The sequence below is a fragment of the Strongylocentrotus purpuratus genome, unplaced genomic scaffold, assembly GCF_000002235.5.
Source record: "Strongylocentrotus purpuratus isolate Spur 01 unplaced genomic scaffold, Spur_5.0 spur5_scaffold_13, whole genome shotgun sequence".
Lineage (NCBI taxonomy): Eukaryota > Metazoa > Echinodermata > Echinoidea > Camarodonta > Strongylocentrotidae > Strongylocentrotus > Strongylocentrotus purpuratus.
In genome coordinates, this window is record NW_022145598.1 from 10,648,123 (window position 1) to 10,670,423 (window position 22,301).

General features: G+C 39.8%; 3 protein-coding genes across 3 annotated transcripts; 1 reads left to right on the forward strand and 2 right to left on the reverse strand.

The window, feature by feature from the left end:
* Positions 1 to 235: 235 nt before the first annotated feature.
* Positions 236 to 7,492, reverse strand: LOC105443094. The gene is made up of 8 exons (XM_030982894.1): positions 7,171 to 7,492; positions 6,521 to 6,632; positions 5,346 to 5,525; positions 4,205 to 4,361; positions 3,221 to 3,387; positions 2,555 to 2,691; positions 2,056 to 2,222; positions 236 to 1,587 (listed from the first exon to the last, which is right to left on the reverse strand). The coding sequence occupies exons 1-8, from the start codon at positions 7,229 to 7,231 to the stop codon at positions 1,144 to 1,146; spliced, it is 1,425 nt and encodes a 474-aa protein (XP_030838754.1). The 5' UTR covers positions 7,232 to 7,492; the 3' UTR covers positions 236 to 1,143.
* Positions 7,260 to 11,475, reverse strand: LOC105443095. The gene is made up of 3 exons (XM_030983507.1): positions 11,026 to 11,475; positions 10,204 to 10,448; positions 7,260 to 7,356 (listed from the first exon to the last, which is right to left on the reverse strand). The coding sequence occupies exons 1-3, from the start codon at positions 11,329 to 11,331 to the stop codon at positions 7,260 to 7,262; spliced, it is 648 nt and encodes a 215-aa protein (XP_030839367.1). The 5' UTR covers positions 11,332 to 11,475.
* Positions 11,476 to 17,843: 6,368 nt separating this feature from the next.
* Positions 17,844 to 21,200, forward strand: LOC105443096. Its single transcript, XM_030983508.1, has 2 exons — positions 17,844 to 18,334; positions 18,780 to 21,200. Exons 1-2 carry the CDS (start codon positions 17,844 to 17,846, stop codon positions 20,380 to 20,382), a joined length of 2,094 nt encoding a protein of 697 aa, XP_030839368.1. The 3' UTR covers positions 20,383 to 21,200.
* Positions 21,201 to 22,301: the final 1,101 nt, after the last annotated feature.

Sequence of the window (22,301 nt, forward strand, 5' to 3'; positions counted from 1 at the left end):
CAAATAGATAAACAGAAACAAAATAAAGGAAACACGGATATAAGTCGTTTTTACATAGTGGAATAATATAAGAAAATAGAAAAAATAAATGGACTTACAACACTATTGAAAGAGTACAACTGCGGAGAATTCGAGAATAGTATTGTTATTATCTTTTATTATTATCGTTTTTATTATTTTTATCATTAATATTACTAATATTGTATTACTATTATTATTATTATTATTATCATCATCATTATCATTATCAACAGTATTTATTACATGTATCATTCTTTGTCACGGTTATATAGCTGAATTCTTTCTTCTTCTTGTTTCTAGCAGTTTCAATCAGATTTACGTGATCTTTCTCGAATTTTGTCTCGTTATATTGGTGTTATGTACAAGTTAAAGCATTTTGTTCCACTTAGTATTTTGCTCATTATATACAAATCTTTCATTCATTTACGTATTTCCTACTGTAACATTTTATGGGCCATTAATAAAGTAAATACTGATGGTATCTTAAGGTTGCAAAAGAGAGCAATGAAACTATGTTGTGGCTCTGGGTACTTTGATCACACTGACCCATTATTTTTCAGATTGAGAACTTTGAAAGTTACTGATATTCATTTTATGCAAATTGCAGTGTTCATGTACAGACTTAATAAAAAATAACTGCCTTTATCATTTTGTAACGATTTTACTCTAAATAGAAACATTCATAACTACCCAACCAGACAGTCTTCTGATTTTCATTTGTTTACACCAAGGAGTGCTTTAGCCCACAGATCAATTCGATATGTAGGTCCTGACATTTGGAACGCTTTGCCGCAGGAAATACGAACTTGCAATAATCTTTTGTTATTTAAAAAATACTGAAGGAATTATTTCTCTCCATATATGCTTGTTAACTTTTGAAGTACATTATGTTAGTGCTATTTTTTGTCAATGAAGATGTACATTAAGGGGCATGATTTTGTATTTTGTTTTATTTTGTAATTACAGAATGTCTTATTTTAAGCCATGTTTTATCAAACCTAATAATTACCAGATATTATCATAGGGACGTTGCGCTTCAAACATTTTTTGCTCATGCATTGTTCCTACTCTGTATTATTATTATATATTGTAACCGAATTCTATTATCTGTAAACAGTTATTTTACATGGTAAATAAATAAAACAAACAAACAAACAAACAAACAACCTCCTTGCTACCAGCCTGAGTGTCGGTCACCCCGTTCATTCTACCGGTGCCATTCAGTTTAACATACTCCAAACTACCATTGACCATCAGGGAGTCCTGTACCAGAAGACAACCCTTGACAAATCTACCGATACACAGCCCACCTTGCTGATAAGCTTTTTGCTGAAAGCTATTCATGGCACCCCTGATATCCCCGTAAATCTCATACCTATTCAAAAACAGAATCCGGAGCTCCTTAATAAAGTCAAAGACAAAACTAAGACAATTACCCAGAATGCACTTAAGGAGATCACTGATATAGCCCAGGAGTTTCTGAGTGATCGACAATATATTGCATTTTGTCAGAGTCTTGGCAACATCTTCAAGGGCTATGCCGAGGAGTTGTAGACCTTGGAAAACCTAGGTAAAAATAGACATAAACATAAACAAAAACATTAAAAATGTAAACACACTAACAACAACAACAACAACAACAATGATAATGATAATAACTACAAAAATAAAAACAAATGGCTTCTCTCGCCCACCACACATCTGGATGTATGGGAATTCAGTCGCCATGCAAACATTTCTTGCTACTTCAAGCAATGTTGCAAATCTTGATAACAACATTGCCTCACAGAAATAACCGTAGAATCAAAACGCCTTACCCAAAACGAATAATCTTGGTGTCATGTCATTTAGGAATACATTGTCCACTCAATAAATTAAAACCCAATGACATTGTGTCAATCATTTTGTTGCAATTGCATAATTCATGTGTTTGGCAAGATCTTTTCGGGTCACGTACCCTGTACAATAATTCTTTGCAATTCTAATGAAGGTGTCGACGTACCAGACACCGAGGGAACAGTAGTTTGTCCTTACCTTTCCCATCTTGAACGCATGGAAACACTCCTCAAACGTCTTGACAGTCTCTAGAGTCTCATTTATACATGCAGCAATGTTATCCGTAGGAACACCCAGACCGGTGTATATACCTCGGTAAAGTTGCATCTTTTTCGACTCGCGGGATTCGTTGTAGAAGGTCACATCTGATCAAGACAAGTATAGTTTAGGTAGCAATGTGGAGATTGGCATGAAATGTGTTGTTAAGAGCTACAAGAACCAGCAGGTCCGTGTTACTCACCACTTTTCTCTATCCGTTTTGAACATAATATATTTCACAAAAAAATATCTCTTTTTTTCTTCTTTCTAAACATTGCTTGAATCCTCATTTAATATATGCATAATCGTCATCATTGATATTACATTATGTTAATATAAGGAATTTGTTTAAACGGGTGTGTCCAAAAAAAAAAAAACTTCCAATGTCATTCATGCAAAATATGGGGAATAGCCTCATACGAACGAGCCTTTAACGTACCCATTGTCATGATGCTCTTGTATTGACTGTTCACCAGGTAGCGAACCTGATAAGTCCCGTTCGGAAGGTAAGAGGACATAGACACCTTCCCCATGTTGACTGGGTTCTTTCCAGGATTCAGGCCACCCTGGACAAACCTGGAGAATAATGATAAAGAAACCTGTATATAAAGACCACTCAAGAAAAGTGGAAAACTCAAAAAAATAGTGAAACCTGTATATAAAGACCATGCACTCAGCAAGTAGAGTGAAAAATTCAAAAATTTGCAAATTTACCCCAAGATTGATGATTTTTTTTTAAGTTACCCTCTATATTAAAGGACATAACACACACAATCTGGCTTGAGCATAGCTATGGTCTGTCAGTTTCTTCTGTCATGCTAGTCTCACAGTCTTGGAGGTTTTAATCCGGCGACCCGGGTTTGAAACCCAGTCGATGCGTTAGTGCCCTTTTGTAAGGCATTAATCCTCATTACCAGGTCCCTCGGAGAGGATCTAAAGCCGTCGGTCCTCTGGTTGCCTATACTAACAAGCATTTTTACTTTCTTAGCAGTCAGGTAAACAAATAGCACCACATAAACATCCACAACAAGACACTGTTTTGCACAGTGACGAACAAGGGCCAGTGCCAGCAAACTAACGGTAAAGATAGAGCTTTCAGACCTACCTGTAGTCTAGGTACTGATCGTTGTTTCCTCCCTTGGGGTAGACACCGATCCAGTCCATATTGGAAGCCTGGTTACTAGAGATGGACCAGGACACGACCAGGTTCTTGGACCAAGCTACCTTATTTGGACTGATGTCCATGGAATGTGAAGCCTCAACCGGAACAACCTGCAAGGAATGCATGGTCAGAATGAATTCAAAGATCGAGGAAGGAACTCCATAAAGGTTTAATTTTATCGGCTTAATTTATCTCCTCAAAAAGTTACTGATTCGTATTGGATTTTTCATGCACTCTTAGATTTTTAAGAAGTATGTCAGACCATAAGCCAAGATGTTTTGGCTCAGAGATACACTGCTGATTATCTCATGGACCTCTGTTGGATAGACCAAAAGCGATGTCGAACAGCTTTCACCTCAAAGAGGGTGCGATTTTTGACCTGACAAGCGTTCCTGCAACAATCCCCCGGGCTTTTTATCGTCAAAGGTTAAGGGTTAGGTTGCAATTCGACTTTAGGGTTCTAATTAGGGTTAGGTATAGGGTCCTGGATTTAATTAATTATGAATTTGCTTAGCATAAGAAATTGACGCGGAGCAATTGTCGCAAGAGCAAGTATCGTACAATGTGGTCCCATCTCACACACGATTACGTTATCTCTCGTAACAAGAACAAACTCAATGTAACCAATGTTAGTCAACTTCCAATGATCACTAAAAGGTCTTGAATGATAAAATAATCCGTATCCAGACCACTTCCCCCTGGACATCCACCCCTGGATAACCACTCCAAGTCAACTCCCCTTTAGGACAACTACCCCCAGACAAATCCCCCCCCCCCCGGTGACTACCCCCCCCCCCCACAGACAGTGGGTAGTTGCCCTGGGGGTAGTTGTCCTAGGGGGTAGTTGTCCTAGGGGTAGTTGACTGGGGGTGGTTATCCAGGGGGTGGCTGTCTAGGGGGTAGGTGTCCTAGAACCCAAATAATCACCTGATTTTTGTAATTGAGACCATATGCTATCCACCAGCCAGCTTCGTTGAGACGGAGGACAGGGTTATTGATAAACGCTGCCCCAGTCAGGTTTTGTGGAATCTTTCTCCAGACGTTCCAAGACTTATCCCTCCCAGGCTGCCAAGTTTGCCATAATCTACAACATGAAGACAAACAATCATGATTTCTCGAGGGGAACTTCACATTATAGCAGATGTGTATTGGGCTAACTTCAAATCGTCTGGTCATCGCGTCTAGTCGGTTGGTCGCGTTACATGACCTTTCGTGAAACGAAAACATATAATCATGTGAAGATGCACGTTAAGGAATAGACCTTTCGTACATTTGCCTTAAAGTTGTTGAAGTGTCGAGTACATTCGACCAAACAATTGTTGGTCTATTAGTACCCTTTTCACATCTATTTTTCTTAACCCCGGACTATCCTTAACCCCATACTATCCTTAACCCCATACTATTTTTTTTGCTGTTCACATCTATTTTCTTAACCCCGGACTATGTGCTTAGCCGGGGTTAAGAAATTTCACGCGATTCACACTACGTTCGCCTTAGCCCCGGACTATTCGATAGCTCATGAATACTAATGCTTTTGCTACCGCGCATGCGTAACGTGAACTGCATGCATAGCGCGCGATAAATGCAAATTCACGACCACACGACCACGCTGTCTGTGATTGGCTGTTGCTTAGCCCCGCTTCTCCTTAGCCCGGTTCGGATTCACACTACGCAGCTTAGCACCACAATTGCCCGGCTAACCCCGCAATTGCCCGGCTAACCCTGCTATTTTGCAGGGCCAGATAGTCCCGTACTATTTGTGGGGTTAGCCCACTTTGGCAAAACGTAATGTGAACAGAAAGCCGGCTAAAATTACCCCGGGTAATTGGTGGGGCTAAGGAAGGAATTGGTGGGGCTAAGAGCCCCCTTAGCCCCACCTATTTCCCGGGGTTAAGCAATATTTGGTAGATGTGAAAAGGGTATAGGTGCTGTCGGTATTGCGGCCTGATAATATTCTAGTCTATCCATGTCTAGATGGCTAATTAGTACGTTTGGCTAAATAAATTGGTCCCATGTGCCGTTTTCCGGCCTACAAACGAGAGAATCCTAGGTCTCTGGATATACTTACTGTCCACTCGTTTCTTGGACTGCAAAGATCTCGACCCCAAAGTGTACATTCCTGCTCATGACCAAGTTGTTTTGCACCCCTCCTTGGTCAAATGGAATCTTCCTGCCAGTCTGATGCCAGTTTCCCCACGTGCAGTAACTCCAAGGATTGTCCACTGTGTCACAGGTAGCCTGGGCGCACCTGATTATCGCAATCACACACAGAAAATATGTATGATAATAATCAAAAGGAGATTTAACTGTTACGAGAAGAGTGGTGTGTGTGTGTGTGTGTAACTGGGTTTTTACAGAAGTGTATTAATCAGATATGATTATTTACGTTTGGGGACCGACCTTTAACTTCTCCATCCAAAAGACGTGACTCAGTTTCGAACGGCCGGGGTCGCCTGAGCCAGTTTGTAGGCGAAGACAGAAAGCTAGACCAACTGAAATCTCCCTGTTTTCTGGATTTATGTTTTCAAGAATTTCTTAATTGGTGTTTGGAATTAGCTGATTACATGAAAGATGGGATATTGCCCCATTTTTTTAGATGCAGTTCCAGTAAATATGCGACCCCGAGCTTTGCAACAAGTTTTTATAGAATGGTACATGGACGCAGAAAAGGACCCTTAGAGGAGCGAAGATTGGAAGGAGATGGTTTGGAAAATGCACATCCATCGATCTAAAGACCTAAATTGGATCATTTACAATTACAATTTTGCCACAGAGGAACAATCTACAAGCGCCTCACTGAGCAATCTTACCAAAAACACAGAGGGAAAAGTTAGAAAGACGTGAGAGGACCTCTCCCAAGGTTTGAATGTATCTCCTGTATTTCTTTTGTCATTCAGCAACGGAAAATTTGCTCTTTTCTTTTCGCGGTTTGTTTTGGAAGGCATGACTGACCCTATCACTTCCCCTTGGCTACCTTGCCTGTTAACCATAATCTTAAAACATGTTTGCTACAAATGTTACTACACTGAAGTAAACATATCTGCTTCTAATACCAATCCTACAGTCAACAGAAAGTGAAAGTGCATAGTAAACTCTGAGGTAAATGTAGAGCACTTGTCTTTTATGAGCTGGTCGTAATTGATCGTTGAACAGCCAGAGAACAGTGTTATTTACACAAAATATCATGCATTCTTAGTTTACTATGAAGGTTTAATTTATTTTTGATTTTGCGGACATGCCCACCTGTGTACGAAGTTATCCACTCCGATTCCCCCAATCATGATCTTGCCGTTACGAATGTTGTAACCCATTACTTGAGCGACAGGTCTGGAGACAACAGAGAAGGTTGGTGAAGCTGAAAGGAAAAGAAAGGGTGCATGAGGTTCTTTTTTAAGGCGATGAACTGATGAACTTACAGCCCTATAGGGTATTGTTGATTTCACAACGCCATCTCATGGTCAACTTTCCAACAGTGCTTAACAATTACCTTATAACAGGAAGCTGGAATGCTTATACCTAACTTCCACTTCGCAGACAGAGACTCGACGAGAGAACCAACAGCGCAGCAGAACCAACAGAAGCAGCGAGTGACGGGACCATACTGCTACAACTGACCTGAGATGGCACTAGAAGGGATTTTGCGGTAGTGCTTCTAATACAGTATGTATTTAAAATACCGATCTACTAATGTATTTCAAGCAATTCGCTTCTAACCTATGTACTAAGTCAGGCAATGTTTTGTTGGGCCCACGTTTGTATAGCAATGTATTTGACTGCCCCCGGAAAATAATTCGCAATTAACTTGTTGACGACTGAATTATCTCATTCCCATAGGCTTAATACAGCGTCTACCCTGTTCCAGTAGGCAAAGGGTTAAAGCAAGTTGTTCTTACAGGCCATTGCTTTCCAGGCTTTAAAGCTGTTGCCACTGGTGTGCTGCCATGTCCGGTACATCTTCCCTTTAGGAGATATCACGAATCCTTCATACTTGGCCGTGAAAGGATTCTTGATCAGCGTAGCATCTGTTCCAATGAGCGCAGTTCCAGCGACAAGACCCCAAGTACAGCTGGTTGGAGTGCCTATTCAAATTTAGAATTCAAAAACATTTATTTCACATTAGTTAAAAACTACAATATATGCAGAAATAAACTAAGAGAACAGAAACTAGAACTGCAATCGTATTAGAACGATTGGCATGCATTGACGCCCATATTTTTACATAACAGACGAAAGGGCCTCTCTTGGACTATCCAGAGGAATTCGTTAGAAGTCTGTAGCATTTAGAATAGTGGAGATAGGTAAGCCAAAGAAAGGCTTCAATAACGGCCTGCAAAGAAAAAATGGCGCCTGGACGGTCACACATGAGTGATTTTGGAAAACGAAGCTGTCTGTCACCTTAATGGGACATTAGAAATTATGCCTATGCATTATGTTAAGGAATGTGGATAACAAAAGGGACCTAGGTAGGGCTTACAAGCACTGCGTGCATAACAAATCGGATTTGGTGAAAGAAGAACATGTCCTCACTATGAACATAAAGGACAAAGAAAGAGGACAAAATATACAGTTCCTCATTCTACCCTCAACAATTGCTGTGGTAGACAAAGGAACATCGATCCCTTCACTGCTATTATGTAAAAATGTGTAGAATAGGTGTCACATGCATATTCACCTGTTCTACACATTATTGTTGAGGGTAGAATGAGGAACTGTATATTTTGTCCTCTTTCTTTGTCCGTCATATTCATAGTGCCTGACGCGTGCCATGGCCTAAATGGCCTTCCATACTAATATAATCATGCAGGGTATAACATTTGCGTCAATAATGCCCGCCTTCACAGATTTTCAAATCCGGCTTCGAGATGACCTGCGTTTGGCCACCCAGAATATGCTTGCACAATAATATTTTAAGAAAATATGAAAACAAAGAGGGGGCGAATGGCGTTCAGAACAATGACCTCATAGCAAATACGTATTATAACTGCGCGGGAACCCAGTAGCGCGAATTTGTTACATTTGACAGCATTTTTAGCCGGGATTTTTAGATAATGCAAAAGCACTTAATATGTTATTATTTGAAATAGCTCGAATTTGAATCGTAGTAAAACAAACATCTGAAGTTATTAGCTGCTTACTATTTGTTTGACGTTTTTTAATTCTAATATTTCTTGATTCATTTTAATATACCGATTGTCCTAGAAACCAGAAAGTAATCATTTGAAATTATGCAAACTACTACTAGGAACAAGAAGATGAGGAAGAAGGGGAGGGAGATCGAAGAATCATTTCAGAGATATCAGTATTTTCGCTTTGATATAGGTATAAACATGCACATTATACATACTCCGTGGTAATTAATGCCTTAGTGATCGACACCTTTGCGTATTTGGCTTGCGTATTGCTGCATATTTATGGCAAGCCGTTTTAACATTTATTCCTTTTTCTTGATATCAAGAAATGAATTCTTGATATCAAGAAATGATTTTCTGTTATAAAGCAACGGTAAATCTGGATATCAAGAATTCGATTTCTTGACATCAGGAAATAGGAATTAATGTTATTAAAAACGGCTTGACATTAATTCGCAGCACTACGAAGCCAAATAATGAAAGGTGTGACAGAGTCATTAGAAGGAAGTAAGCAAGAGGAAAAGGAAGGAAATGTCAAGAGAGAGAGAGAGAGAGATACAATGTATATATAAAATGGCCCAGGTTCATATTCAGTTTACTGTAAATTATTAGACCCAGTAATGATGATTATTTATCTGCCATGTTATTGCCATGTGACGCTACATATAGCAGGGGGGGGGGGGTGCTCCTAAATACACACATAACAAAAACTGAAGAGGGGAGGGAGTTACCCCCCCCCCCCCCTCCTCCCTGCGTACGCGCCTGGAAGGGACCTACATGTAAATAGGGCTCACAAACTCTGCATGCAAAACGAATGGGATGTTGGTGAATGAAGAAAACGACACGAAGCGTGACGTGGCACAAAATATGGCCGTCCATACTATAAATATGATTATCCCGGGCATTAAATGGCGTCTAGAATTTCCCACTTGACACAGTGACCAGGCGTGTACACAGGGGGGGGGGGGGTTAAACCCCCCCCCTTTGGTATTTTTCTGTGCGTAAACCCCCCCCCCTCCCCCCCCCCCTTTGGATTTTTTTTGTTTTGTTTTTATTTATTAAAAAAAAAAAAAAAATTTCCAATGGCTGTCCTAAAAAAGCTGACTTTACAACCCCCCCCCCCCCCCCAACGGAGCAAAATGTCAAATTTTTAAATTTCGAGACCAAAAAAAAAAAAAAATCCTCTTACCCCCCCCCCCCCCCCCCCCTCTTATTCAGCGGTCGGCTGTGACCTCTTACCCCCCCCCCCCCCCTTGAAAAAATCCTGCGTACTCGCCTGACAGTGACATTAAGTATAATTCTTCTACGCTACAAGTGCTCTTGATAATACCTAGATTTACAGTTAATTGAAAAGATGTGCTATCATTTTTTATTTAAGGATATTCACAGATGGTGATTTTCTGACTTCTAATCGTAAGTTATTCCAGAGTTTTGGGGCTTCACAAGCAAATGCTCTATCACCTAACTTTATCTGTGCTTTGATAGGTGGGATTTATTAGGTGTTGTGGTAGAGTGGTTCATTCACTTGACTCTAAATCCAAAGGTTGAGGGTTTGAATCTCAGCCCGGTATTAATGTTGTTTAAGAAGACATTAATCCACATTTGCCACTCTCGACCCAGGTTCCCGGCAATGCTGGCCTAATGACAATCGCAGGGTCCGCAGAAAGAGTAGTATTAATATTGAGGTAGCTACCCTAGGTAAATAGAAGACCCAAGATCTATCATAATTGTTGTTATTATTAACATTATTTTTCATCATCATCATCATCATCATCATTGTTATCACTATCAACTTACCAATTCTCTATACTGTACATACCTTTACACCAATACAGCCTTGAACTAGTACTGATCGAGCGAGCAAAAACCATGAGTTGCTTGCTATACCAGACTGCAGATACGGAATCGACGAGCGTGGATCGCTTGGACAAGATGACCGGGATGGAGTTGGAACCAACTTTCTTCCACGAGGAGAAGTTCAAGAAATTAAGGGTGTCTTGAATCGCCGAGTAGACCTGCCCATCGGATGCTTGCACAAATATCTACATTATAATGATATTAATGCGAGGGCATTTTATTACCTGATCAAGACATGGGTTGAAATCTTTGTCCAATATACACCGCACTACTGAATGTGGAATTGTGAAAATAAATTGTTGTCAAATATCATTTTACTTGAAAAGGCGCTTGTTAAAGTAAAATGGGCACTTTTCAGATTGAATAGGGCAATTATAAGATGTAAATGGGCACTTATAAGAATGTGGAATGGGCACCTATATAAATTTTTAAAAAGGGCGCTTATCTGAAGTAAAAGGGGGCACCTTTTCTTTGTAAAAGGGACAGTTTGGGGATTTTGCCAAACTATAAATATGGTATTTCTTTCATTTTTCAACAACCGCATACAAAACTATTATTCATGTAAATTCATGTCATTTCAGCAACTTCTTTGTAAGTCATTAGTATCGAACTAGAAATAAATTAGGCCTACATTTTAATTTTATTTGGTGGGGGCAGTTGCTTAAAAGTAAAATGGGCCCCTCTCAGATTGAATAAGGCAGTCTGATGGAGCTGCCCCCCCCCCCCCTTCAATCAGTACGAATACGGATAAAAGAGACAAACCTGGGTTTGATTTCGTTCTGTAAATTCACACACAGGGTTCGACAGCGGCGGGATGGCCAACGGAGCTCCGAGAGTCTTCCAGGGGCTCCACCCTGCCGAGGCGGGGTCCCCATCTTCGTAGCTCACTTCCACGGAAACTGGAGAAGCCACATCATTTGATCTAAAAGCTAACAGGCCCCCAAACCCAATGCTCCCCACTCGATTTTCTATCACACAAAATCGCGATGTGCTTGAAACTGATCCGCTGCATGATGAAAAACATCCAATAAGCACGATGCCCCAAAATAGCATCGTCTCCATGATCATGATCTGATAAGTAAGTGATGAGGAATCGATGCGAGGAAAAATTAACGAATGCACAATATTAATGTAGATTTTCAGGCATTATTGATGAATTAACATATAGAAAAAAATTAATTTATTCCAGGTCCGTCTGTCACAAGAAATGGTGTGAAAATGCTTCTGGTATACACAAAGCTACTATATATAGTACATGTATTGTACAGGTATTACACAATCAGCCTGATAGATAATGCACGACCAACATGGATTTCACAATCGTTGATGTCGATGGGAATCCCAAACATCCAAAAAAAAGGCACGAAGGATGAACATTTTCTGTGTCGATAATAGTCTTTGACCACAGACTCTATATTAGACCCCTTTAATGAGGTAAGCCCAAACAGCTTGACAAGAGTCTACAGGTACAGACAATTACATGTCATATAGGTTTTTCTGTATATTATGTAACCCGTTATCAAGCAGTTTTGGCGTGCTTCATTAAAGGGTCAAAAATAGAGTCTGCGCTCAAAGACTATTATCGGCACAGGAAATGCGCATGCGTGTGCGCGTTTTTTGTGTGTGTGGATGATTGGGATTTCCCATCATCAACGATTGTGCAATGCTGGTTGTTGTGTATCAGAGATATATACTACTAAACACTTAAGTATATATCTCTATGTTGTGTATCTAGCTGTTATTCCCCCCCCCCTCTCTCTCTCTCTCTCTCTCTCTCTTCCTCTCTCTCTCTTTCTCTTCCTTTCTCTCTTCCTCCTCTCTCTCTTCCTCTCTCTCTCTCTCTCTCTCTTTCTTACCCACTATTTCTCTCTCTCTCTTCTTCTCAATCTGAGTGAACCTCTCACTCTTCACTCACTAATTAGGCTTAATCCCCCCCCCCCTCCCCCCCCCCCCCCCCCCACCCACCATCACCACACCCGTTCCTGCACAAGCCGCTATTAGATGACTTTCTTCCAAACCATACACTACCATCAAGTGAAAGAGGGCGACATTTCTATTTGCCACACGTCCAAAGATTCAATGTTCGGTCCTCGCTTCGCCTGGCGCAGAATAAACGATAACAAAAGTAAAACAATTCTTATTATTCTTATTATTTATGAGATATAACTTGAGTCTCGATCTTCATGGCAATCGTTTAAAATATTAAAAAAGTAGGCCTAGTACATGTTCTTTTATAGGATATAAGATATAGCATTATATAATTTGTGGTCTATATTCCCGAGTCCTCTCCTAAATACGGATAAAAAACAAAATTGTAAAGAGCATAGCAACAACAACAACACAACTTCGATCGACGAAATATGGTTAATACGTGATTATGTAGCCCCCCCCCCCCCCCTACTCTCTTCAGGTACACGTTTAAACCCAGCTTGCTTATAACGCGCGTGTACAGGAGAGTATTGTACGGAAATATCGCTAAGCAACACTGCAATTTTATCAGGTGTGCCCTCTTCTGTAGACTATATCAATAGACCTATACATGCTAAATTAGGGAATATATCCCATGTTTACACAGTGATCCGCCTTACATTATTGTTTGTAGGTACGCACAGCGTAATAAAAAAAAAGGTGACTGCCCATGCGCGAGCGCTGATAAGGCAGCGCGCGGGGATTGGACAGAAGTTTTGATTATGACGTCATACCTTGGTTACGTGCGCTAAATATACTCCCATTAGTTGTATACGCTAAATCTTTATTGATCTTCATACGGTTTGCAACTCTTACGAATTCTTAGCGTTTATTTGTCAATAATTGGAGGATTTTTTCAGAGATTTCTAAGATCTTGATCAAGAAACCATCGGGAAACTTATGTAAGTTCTTCCTGTCGTATTTTTATGCAAATATTTGTACTGTTTATCTCAATAAATGTGAAATAATTTGAACGTTAGCGGAGTAAAAAAAGAGAGAGCTTGAGCGCTAGTTACTTTGGCCGATCGGCTACGACCAGGGTAATAATGTGTAAAGCGCCATTGGTGTCAGAACCTAACGGATACCGGCGCTATATAAATAACCATATTATTATTATTAATATATAAATTACGCGTATGGAAACGAAGAACAATTCGTTACTTGTGTGCATAATAAGAGATAAATCGGTGAATTTTAAAAATACTGATCTGGTAGATAAATAGTTTTATTAGTTATAACTCTTTGAATCATAATAGTGTAATAATTATGAACAAGATAACGTTAAAGTCATCTATTTCTAAGCAATAATGAATAATTGTTGAAGCATAAAGCTAATGAGTAAACCCCCTTTCTCTCTCTCTCTCTCTCTCTGTTGTGTTTTTATGCAATCATAGAACACATGATATTTTAACTATTCTTGATATTTGGGAACTTTTTTAGACTTTAGAATTATGGAGGACAAACCTAACATTCCTGGGTTAACTCAGGAGACAGAACAGCAGAGCATCCAGCGCAGAGCCAACAGACCCCGCCGCCAGCCGGCCGGCGTGCCTGACGACCAGCCCACCGTTGAGATGCGCGCTGCTCTAGCAGAAGGGGCTAGTGATGCGATTGCTACGGCAACCAACCAGCTTGTCCCAGTGACTGTCCTGGACAACGGTGATGACGGGATTATCATCGAGGTAGGGATTATTTTGTTTTATTTCTATAAACACCTTAACTTAGGATTGCCAATAACTTGGGGGAAAAAACCAATAATTTAAATTTTAAAGAAAAAAAAACGATGATGATGATGATGATGATGATGATTATGATGATAATTATGATGATGATTATCACAGATTATAATAGGAGTTTGACTGAGGGTACAACTATTTTTAAACATTTAGGTAACGATAGTGATAATAGTGATGATGATGATGATGATGATAAAGTCAACGATAATGATGATAGATAGTAAGAGGGTGGATGAAGGTTTAACTTGTCATGTATGATGGTGATAATGATGGTGACGATAAGGATGATGATGATGATGAGAATGATGATAGAGAGAGAGAAGGTGGCTATTAATGATACATGTAGTTTTTATTGTGATTGTTATGATGATGATGATGGTAATGATGAGGATGATGATGATGATGATGATGATGGTAATGATGATGATGGTGATGAAGGTGATGATGATGATGATGATGGTGATGAAGGTGATGATGATGATGATGATGGTGATGATGATGAAGGTGATGGTGATGATGATGATGATGATGATGATGACGACGATAGTAATGAGTAAGTTGATATTGATATAATAATGACAATCAATTATGTTGATGGCGACGACGAAGATGATGATAACGATAATAATGACGATGATGATGATGATGATGATGATGATAAGATTATGATAAAAATTACTGTTGATAATCCCCAGAGATTGTTTGCTGCTTGCGTTGTGTTTCCCCGCCTTAGAAATACCATGACAGATATAGATTTAATATCATGTTGCTGTAAATCAAGGTTTGTTTTATTAATGTGTTCATCGTATGATAAAAGTTTTTCTCATGTATTTATTACAATCAAAACAAGTATGCTAGAGCAGGCACAACAAATATTTTTTTCTGTCTGAAAGACACCAACAAAATTGATTTCATGTTTCATTTTACTTCGTAAAGGCCGGAGAGAGCACCCGACAGAGTCTTGAACAACAGCTTGCAGTAGCAGATGCACAGCTCAAGGTAAGTTTAACATTTAGACATTTCAAGTTTTAAGTTTATTTATTTCCACTTTATCGAAAATAACACAATTGAACACAATATACATGGTAATAATTATAACTCATCATACAATATAGGAACATAAGGTATATGGTAGTAATGATGACAAAAGATACATGTACAATCATAGGTATGATAAATACATTGAAAAAGCTAAAAAAAAAAAAAAAAATGAACACATGAAATTGCAAAAAACATAATGAACACGTTATGACCTTACAGACTTTGTTATCATAGGTAGGACACGCTGAAAGGGTGAGCCTGTTTTTGTTGTTGTTACATGTCCAAAGAAACATTAATCTTTATTTGTAAGTTGGTCCATGGATCCTTATCTATAGATTTTAAATTATACGAAAATAAACGAGATGCTTAGGGAAAAAGTACATTGAATTTGTCAGATGATCAAAAAGAATATGATTAAAAATTGTTCGATTAACCTAAAACCATTGGACAGTTTGCGTCGAATTTTATGCAAAATGGGGAACCTTATCACTTGCAACGAATAAAAACTTCTCTTATAAAATATTGGATTAGGAGGTATTGCACATACCCGGCCTGAAATCGATTTGAAAGTAGGGAAAATGACGCGATGTATATTCATTATTAACTAAAGGCATCGGAACTTTCCATAATTATTATTTTGTTGAACTGTTCACAATAATATTGTTTAATTTTTGTGTGGCCTTTTTTTCACGTAGGACTTCAAAGCTCTCCAAGAAGCCGCTAAATCCCTGACCGGTTCCACAGAGGACACCCCCGCCGGAGCTCTGGCGAAGGGACTTGTGTCTGCTCGGGAGGAGAAGCAGGCAGATGTCCGCATGGTTGAGACTGAGATCCGGCAGATCCAGAGGGAGAAGGATCAGACTCAGACAACACTCAAGGTGAGGTCTTTTTTTTCTCTGATTTATTTTTCAACTTATTAATCTATTTAGTAACTTATTTTTATAATTTATTTCATTTGTTTTTTAATTTATGTATCGTTCATTCACTCATTAATTCATTTACTTATCAATTATTAGATTTTATTGGTTTATATTCATTTATGTATTCATTTATTTATCTCTTTATTCCTCACTAATTCATTCATTTACTCATTAATTTTTATTCGTTCAGTCGTTTATTTATTCTTTAATATATCTATTAATTATTTGATTTATATTTGTTCCTACCTATTTGTTTATTTATTTATTCATCTCTTTTTTTCTCACTAATTTATTCATTTACTTCTTCATTTTTATTCGTTTATTCACTCATGCATTCATGCATGTCAGTCAGTAAGTCATTTCTTCCTTCCTTCCTTTCATCATTCATTCATTCATTCATTCTTTTCACAATACAGACCTTGGAAGATCAGTTGGGTGACCTGAGGAAGGATCGTGTCTTCAAGGCGTGCAAGAAACAGCAGAGGAAGTGGTGGCACCGATTCTGCTTGTGCGGTGGAGTCGAGAATAACAACAAAGTGGGCGTCGCCCCTGATGAGGTTCGTGCATCTTCTGTTTTTGCGCCCGAAAACTGACGAAGAGTTCCATCGTTCTAGAAATAATATGAAACGTAATCATACCCACCCCTCCCCTCCCCTTCTCTCTCTCTCTCTCTCTCTCTCTCTCTCAGCTGTCTCTCTCTCTCTCTCTCTCTCTCTCTCTCACTCTCTCATTTTTCTCTCTTCCCACCTCTTTAACCATCTTCTCTTCTCTCCTCTATCTAGTGCTCTCTCTCTCTCTCTCTTTCTCTCTCTCTCTCTCTCTCTCTCTCTCTCAGATATTCCTTCCTCATTCTTCTCTCCCACACCCTCTTCATTAAAGCGCTCTTCAGTTTTCTCCTTTCTTCATTCATTAAAAAAAAAAATCAGGAATTTAGGAAAAAAGGTAGCAGTCGGCGATCATTTATTTAAACCCCCCCCCCCCCCAAAAAAAGAAGATTTTTCTTCCTTTACAAAATTATTTTCTCTACATATGTTCAGAACTTTATGTTTATACGTTTCTTTATTTGATTGTTTTTGTTATTGTTTTTCTCTTAGAATTACCAAACTGAAGAGTGGGAAACTCATTTTGCCGACCAGCTTACCAAGCAGTGTTCCACTATTCGGTAATCATTAAATTTGTTTAAATGTTTAAATATTTTTTTCTTCTAAACTATACATTTGGTTGAACAAATAGGTGTTCAAAATAATGTCTATCACAAATGCTAACTGGTTTGAAAAATAAATCATTTTCACACTTATTAAACCTAAAGATTTAAACTCATAAATAAGTAGAAAGTGCAATCATTGTCAAGTAATAGGACATTAAATTGGCAACAAGATGTTGAAAATCTTTCAAAGGAAATTCCTCTAGAGAAGTTAATGATATGAGTTTGAGTTTGAAGTTTTATTATCGAAACAAAAAGTACATCAATATAAAAATCATTAAATGCTAATCGTGTCTAGTACCACTAGCACACAAAAGTATCTTAACAATGAATAGGAATGTAATGAATTAATATGAATAACTATTGAATAAATACTTAAGCTACAAACAATTCTGCATCTAGGATAAAATATGTTCTGGGGTTAAATACAAAGCTTTGGTATGTTACACTAAATAAAAAGATAAAGAATTATATAACATAATATTTACAAAAAGAAACTTCGGTTCAAGTTCAAAACAATTATTCTATTAACATTAAAAAAGCATGTGCCTCTGAATGCCATTGAAAATTGACCTAATTACTTTAGGCCCTGATATCTGAAAAGGATAGTAATATTTTTTCAAAGTAAAAGAAGAAAACAAAATTATCCGTGCAAAGACCATTTATACAAAAGTGGTACTTTGTATAGCGGATTACCAGATTTTGCTTTAAATGGGTATTTTTTTAAAGCTCTTGGTTTTCGCTGCTTCCGTCTATAGCTCTTTGCAGAAGGACAAAGCTATCTTGGAAAGGCAGATCATCAAGCTCAAGGATGGCAGTGAAGCAGCGAATAGGATGGTGAAGGAGATGTCACAGAAGAACAAGGAGATGGCGAATGGAAGAAAGGAGGCGGAGAGGGAGAAGAAGCAGGCGGAGGGAGAGAAGGCAAAGGCGGAGAGAGAGAAGGTGAAGGCGGAGAAGGAGAAGGTGAAAGCAGAGAAGCTGATGAAGGAGATGGAGAAGAAGATGAAGCTAGAGGAGAGGAAGAGGGGGTATGTGGAGCGTCTGAATCAGGTCCTTCTGGAGAAGCTCTGTCATATGCAGCAGGACATCGCTCAAAAGACTGATGACATCGCTCAAAAGACTGATGACATCGCTCTTAACACTCAGATAATAGCTCTCAAGAATGAACAGATCAGTCAGCTCAAAGGGATCAATGACAAGTAAGAAATTTATATATACGTATTTTCTTTTTCAAAATCAAGATTTGAAACAACAGATAGCAAACACATGCCGATTCAATTGTGAAAGAAACGTTGTGGAATGGATCAGAAAAAGTTGATCATGTAGCATGACTGCAAGGTTCCGGAGTCATCAAAATGATAAGAAATTTGGCCCAGTCTTGGTAAAGTAACAAGCACTGTACACAGAAAGATGTATATGGGACTACACAAATGGTGTCGGGCCTACTTGCCTTGATTTCCTTATCATTCTATGCTCATTTATCAGCCAGTATACATTTTCTACCAAAATTGTTTGGCCAATGACATTTATTTGTAATGTTGAACATTCAGTGTAAGTTTCATTTGATTCTGTGAGAATTTATTTTCTTTTTTTACCAGAACTCAAGTTTATCTTCAACAAAATAATGTAATTGATTCCCATCAGGCTGCAAGAGATCACAGATCTGAGACTCATGCGAGAGGCCAAGACCAACGTAGACCGGGTCGTCATTGCCTGCCTCAACTTCGTCTCACCTCAAGAACTGGCCATCCAGGACCTGATGTCCTTCAACCATTCCTCAGCATCGGGTCAGACCATCCTGGAGTTTGTGGGTAAGGGTGGCTATGGTGAGGTGATGCTTGGACGTCTCAATGGAGAGAAAGACCCTGTGGCCATCAAGAGGGCGCTAGTCAAGCAGAACCTGACGGCTGAACTGGAGGAATCCGACAGGAAGCGACGCAACGTCCGCTACGAGAAGGAAGCCCAAGCTGGTCTCGTGATGTCTACCTCGCCCTACTTCCCTCGTTTCTTGGGGACCGTGATGATCAATGGAGATCACTGCCTTGTCACGGAATTCATCGGCGATAAGATCCAGGGCAAGTCCTACGTGCTCTATGATGCCATCATCCCCAGGAAAGGATGTGATCCTGAGCCGGATGTCCAGAAGTGGAACTTGGTAGCCATTGGTGAGGACATCATCAGAGGTGTGATGGCTCTCCATGGCCGCTCTCTCCTGCACAATGACATCAAGGATGACAACGTGCTTCTGGAGTACAGGAAGAACCGCTGGGTGGCAGTCATCATCGACTTGGGTATGGTGAGCATAGCGACATATCCTTACTTCTCAGGGTCCAATGGATCCATGTCAACTCACGCAAAGGGCTACTTTATCCATACCGCACCAGAAGTCCTGAAGGGCTGTGCCACTTCAGTGGCTTCTGATGTGTACTCTGTGGGCATCATCCTGGATTGCATCGGGGGATTCATCAAGGACGATAGCCTCCGCACATTGGGTGACATGTGCTGCAAGGAAGATCCTAAGGACAGGCCAGGTGACATGGAGGAGATGCTCCCTGGAGTGGTTCACATCAAGGAGAAGCACATGACAGTGGCTCGGCTGGCAGGCGAGTTGCTGGAGGCGGATACAGAGGAGGAACAGGAGTCGGAAGAGGAGGAGGAGGAGAGGGGAGATGAGGACTTCCTAACTGACTTGTCCGAGGCGGAAGAAGCAGAGGGGGAGAAGAAAGAGGGCGATGCTGAAGTAGAGGATGAAAGACGTCAAGAGGGGCTGGAAGAGGAAGTCTGGGAGGAGGGCCAAGTGGAGGAAGAAGGTGACGATGCTTGGTTGCTTCACAATGAAGGAGAGGAGCCAAATGGAGAGGAGGTGCAGAGAGGTGCAGAGGGAGAAGCAGATGCGGAGGTGGTAGAGGATGTTGCTGAGGAAGACAGGGGAGAGGCCAAAAGACACCAGGAGGTGGTTGATGAAGCAGAGGAGGAAGGGAGGGAGGAGGGTAACGAGGCAGGAGATGGGGAAGCAGAACACGGTGATGCTGGACAGGGTGTGGCAGGAGAAGAAGCTCTACAGGGCCTTGCGATGCGGAACGACGAGGGGATGGACCTTGCAGTCGAGGCCCTGCATCCCAATGCAGAGGAAGCAGAGCAGGGCGGAGAGGAGCTAATGCTGGAGGATGGAGAAGAAGGAGCCAATGAGGAGGGAGGAGGGAGAAACGACGGAGAGGTCATAGAGGAAGATGATGGGATTGGATGAAGAGGCCTAAAGTATCAGTTAGAGGAGGGGAGGATACCCTCAAGGGAGAAACAGAGAATTAGCTCAGGGCAGCACAGGAGTGACCTTTAAGCATCAGAATTATCATTTAAATGCAAAAACCTGCAAATAAGAGCACCATCATAGTTAGACCGGGGGAGGTCTTGTGAGAAAAGTGTCAACTGCTGAAAAAACGGATCATCAAATTTGATGGAGCGAGAGAAAAAGTAGGAAAACTCTATAAAAAGCAACAAAGCAACAAATTTGATGGAGGGGAGAGAAAGCAGAAAACCTCTGAAGAAAAAGAAATCAACAGATTTGGTGATGGGAGAGAAGGCAGAAAGAATCTCCAATGAACAACCTATCAACACATTTGCTGGACTGGAGAGAAAGCTGGAAAACTCTCAAAGAAGCGGCAACAAATCACAAATTTGATGGAGGGCAGAGAAAGCCAGATACACTCTCGAAGAAGCAGCAGATCAAGAAATCTGATGGAGGGGAGAGAAAGCAAGAAAACTCTCGAAAAAGCAACAGAACAACAAATTCGTTGGAGGGGAGAAAGCAAGAAAACTCTCAAAGAAACAACGAATCAACAAATCTGATCAAGGGGAGAAAGCATGAAAACTCTCAAAGAAACAACGAATCAACAAATCTGATCAAGGGGAGAAAGCATGAAAACTCTCAAAGAAGCAGCAGATCAACAAATTTGATGGAGGGAGAGAAAGCAAGAAAACTCTCAAAGAAGCAACAAATCAACTAATTTGATGGAGGGGAGAGAAAGCAAGAAAACTCTCAAAGAAGCAACAAATCAACAAATTTGATGGAGGGAGAGAAAGCAAGAAAACTCTCAAAGAAGCAACAAATCAACTAATTTGATGGAGGGGCGAGAAAGCAAGAAAACTCTCAAAGAAGCAACAACTCAACAAATTTGATGGAGGGCAGAGAAAGCAAGAAAACTCTCAAAGAAGCAACAAATCTACAAAATTGATGGAGGGCAGAAAAAGCAAGAAATCTCTCAAAGAAGCAACAAATCAACTAATTTGATGGAGGGGAGAGAAAGCAAGACAACTCTGAAAGAAGCAACAAATCAACTAATTTGATGAAGGGCAGAGAAAGCAAGAAAACTCTGAAAGAAGCAACAAATCAACTAATTTGATGAAGGGCAGAGAAAGCAAGAAAACTCTGAAAGAAGCAGCAAATCAACAAATTGATGGAGGGCAGAGAAAGCAAGAAAATCTCTGAAAGAAGCAGCAAATCAACTAATTTGATGGAGGGGAGAGAAAGCCAGAAAACTATCAAAGAAGCAACAGATCAACTAATTTGATGAAGGGCAGATAGCAGGAGAACCAATAATGAGGACAATCAGAAGAGCAAAATTGAGGAGGAAGTTCGAGAATTGCAGAGATGCCGAGTGCAGAAAGCTGCAAGACAATACGAAAAGTTAACGAGAAATAGATCAAGCAGCAATAAAAGTGCACTTGCAGGAAGAAAACTATCTAAAATTGTACCAACAATTTGAAAGGAAAGGAGAGAACTTGAAATCAAAGTACACTAAAGTGTGGCGTAATATGTAGTTCAGAGATTAGTGGGGGTGCCTGGTTGAGCTATCTCTACATCGATTCTCCTCTAAACTGGATTGGATGGAACGTCGTGAAGGAAACTACTGCAACCAAAGGAAACTAAGATTAATACGTAAACAAGCTTACCTCAAGAAATGACGTGATTTTTTTTGTTAAATTCGAATAAAAACAGTATTTTTGCAAATGTATAACAATGTTTTAATTAATTTGTATTATTATTATTGTTATGTCTCCTTTCTGCGCAAGTTTTTATCATCAAAGTGATGTTTTCATAAATTAATGATGATTGCTTTTCCACTTCACGGATTGCATTTGATTTACAATGAGAAGACAGAGACAGTG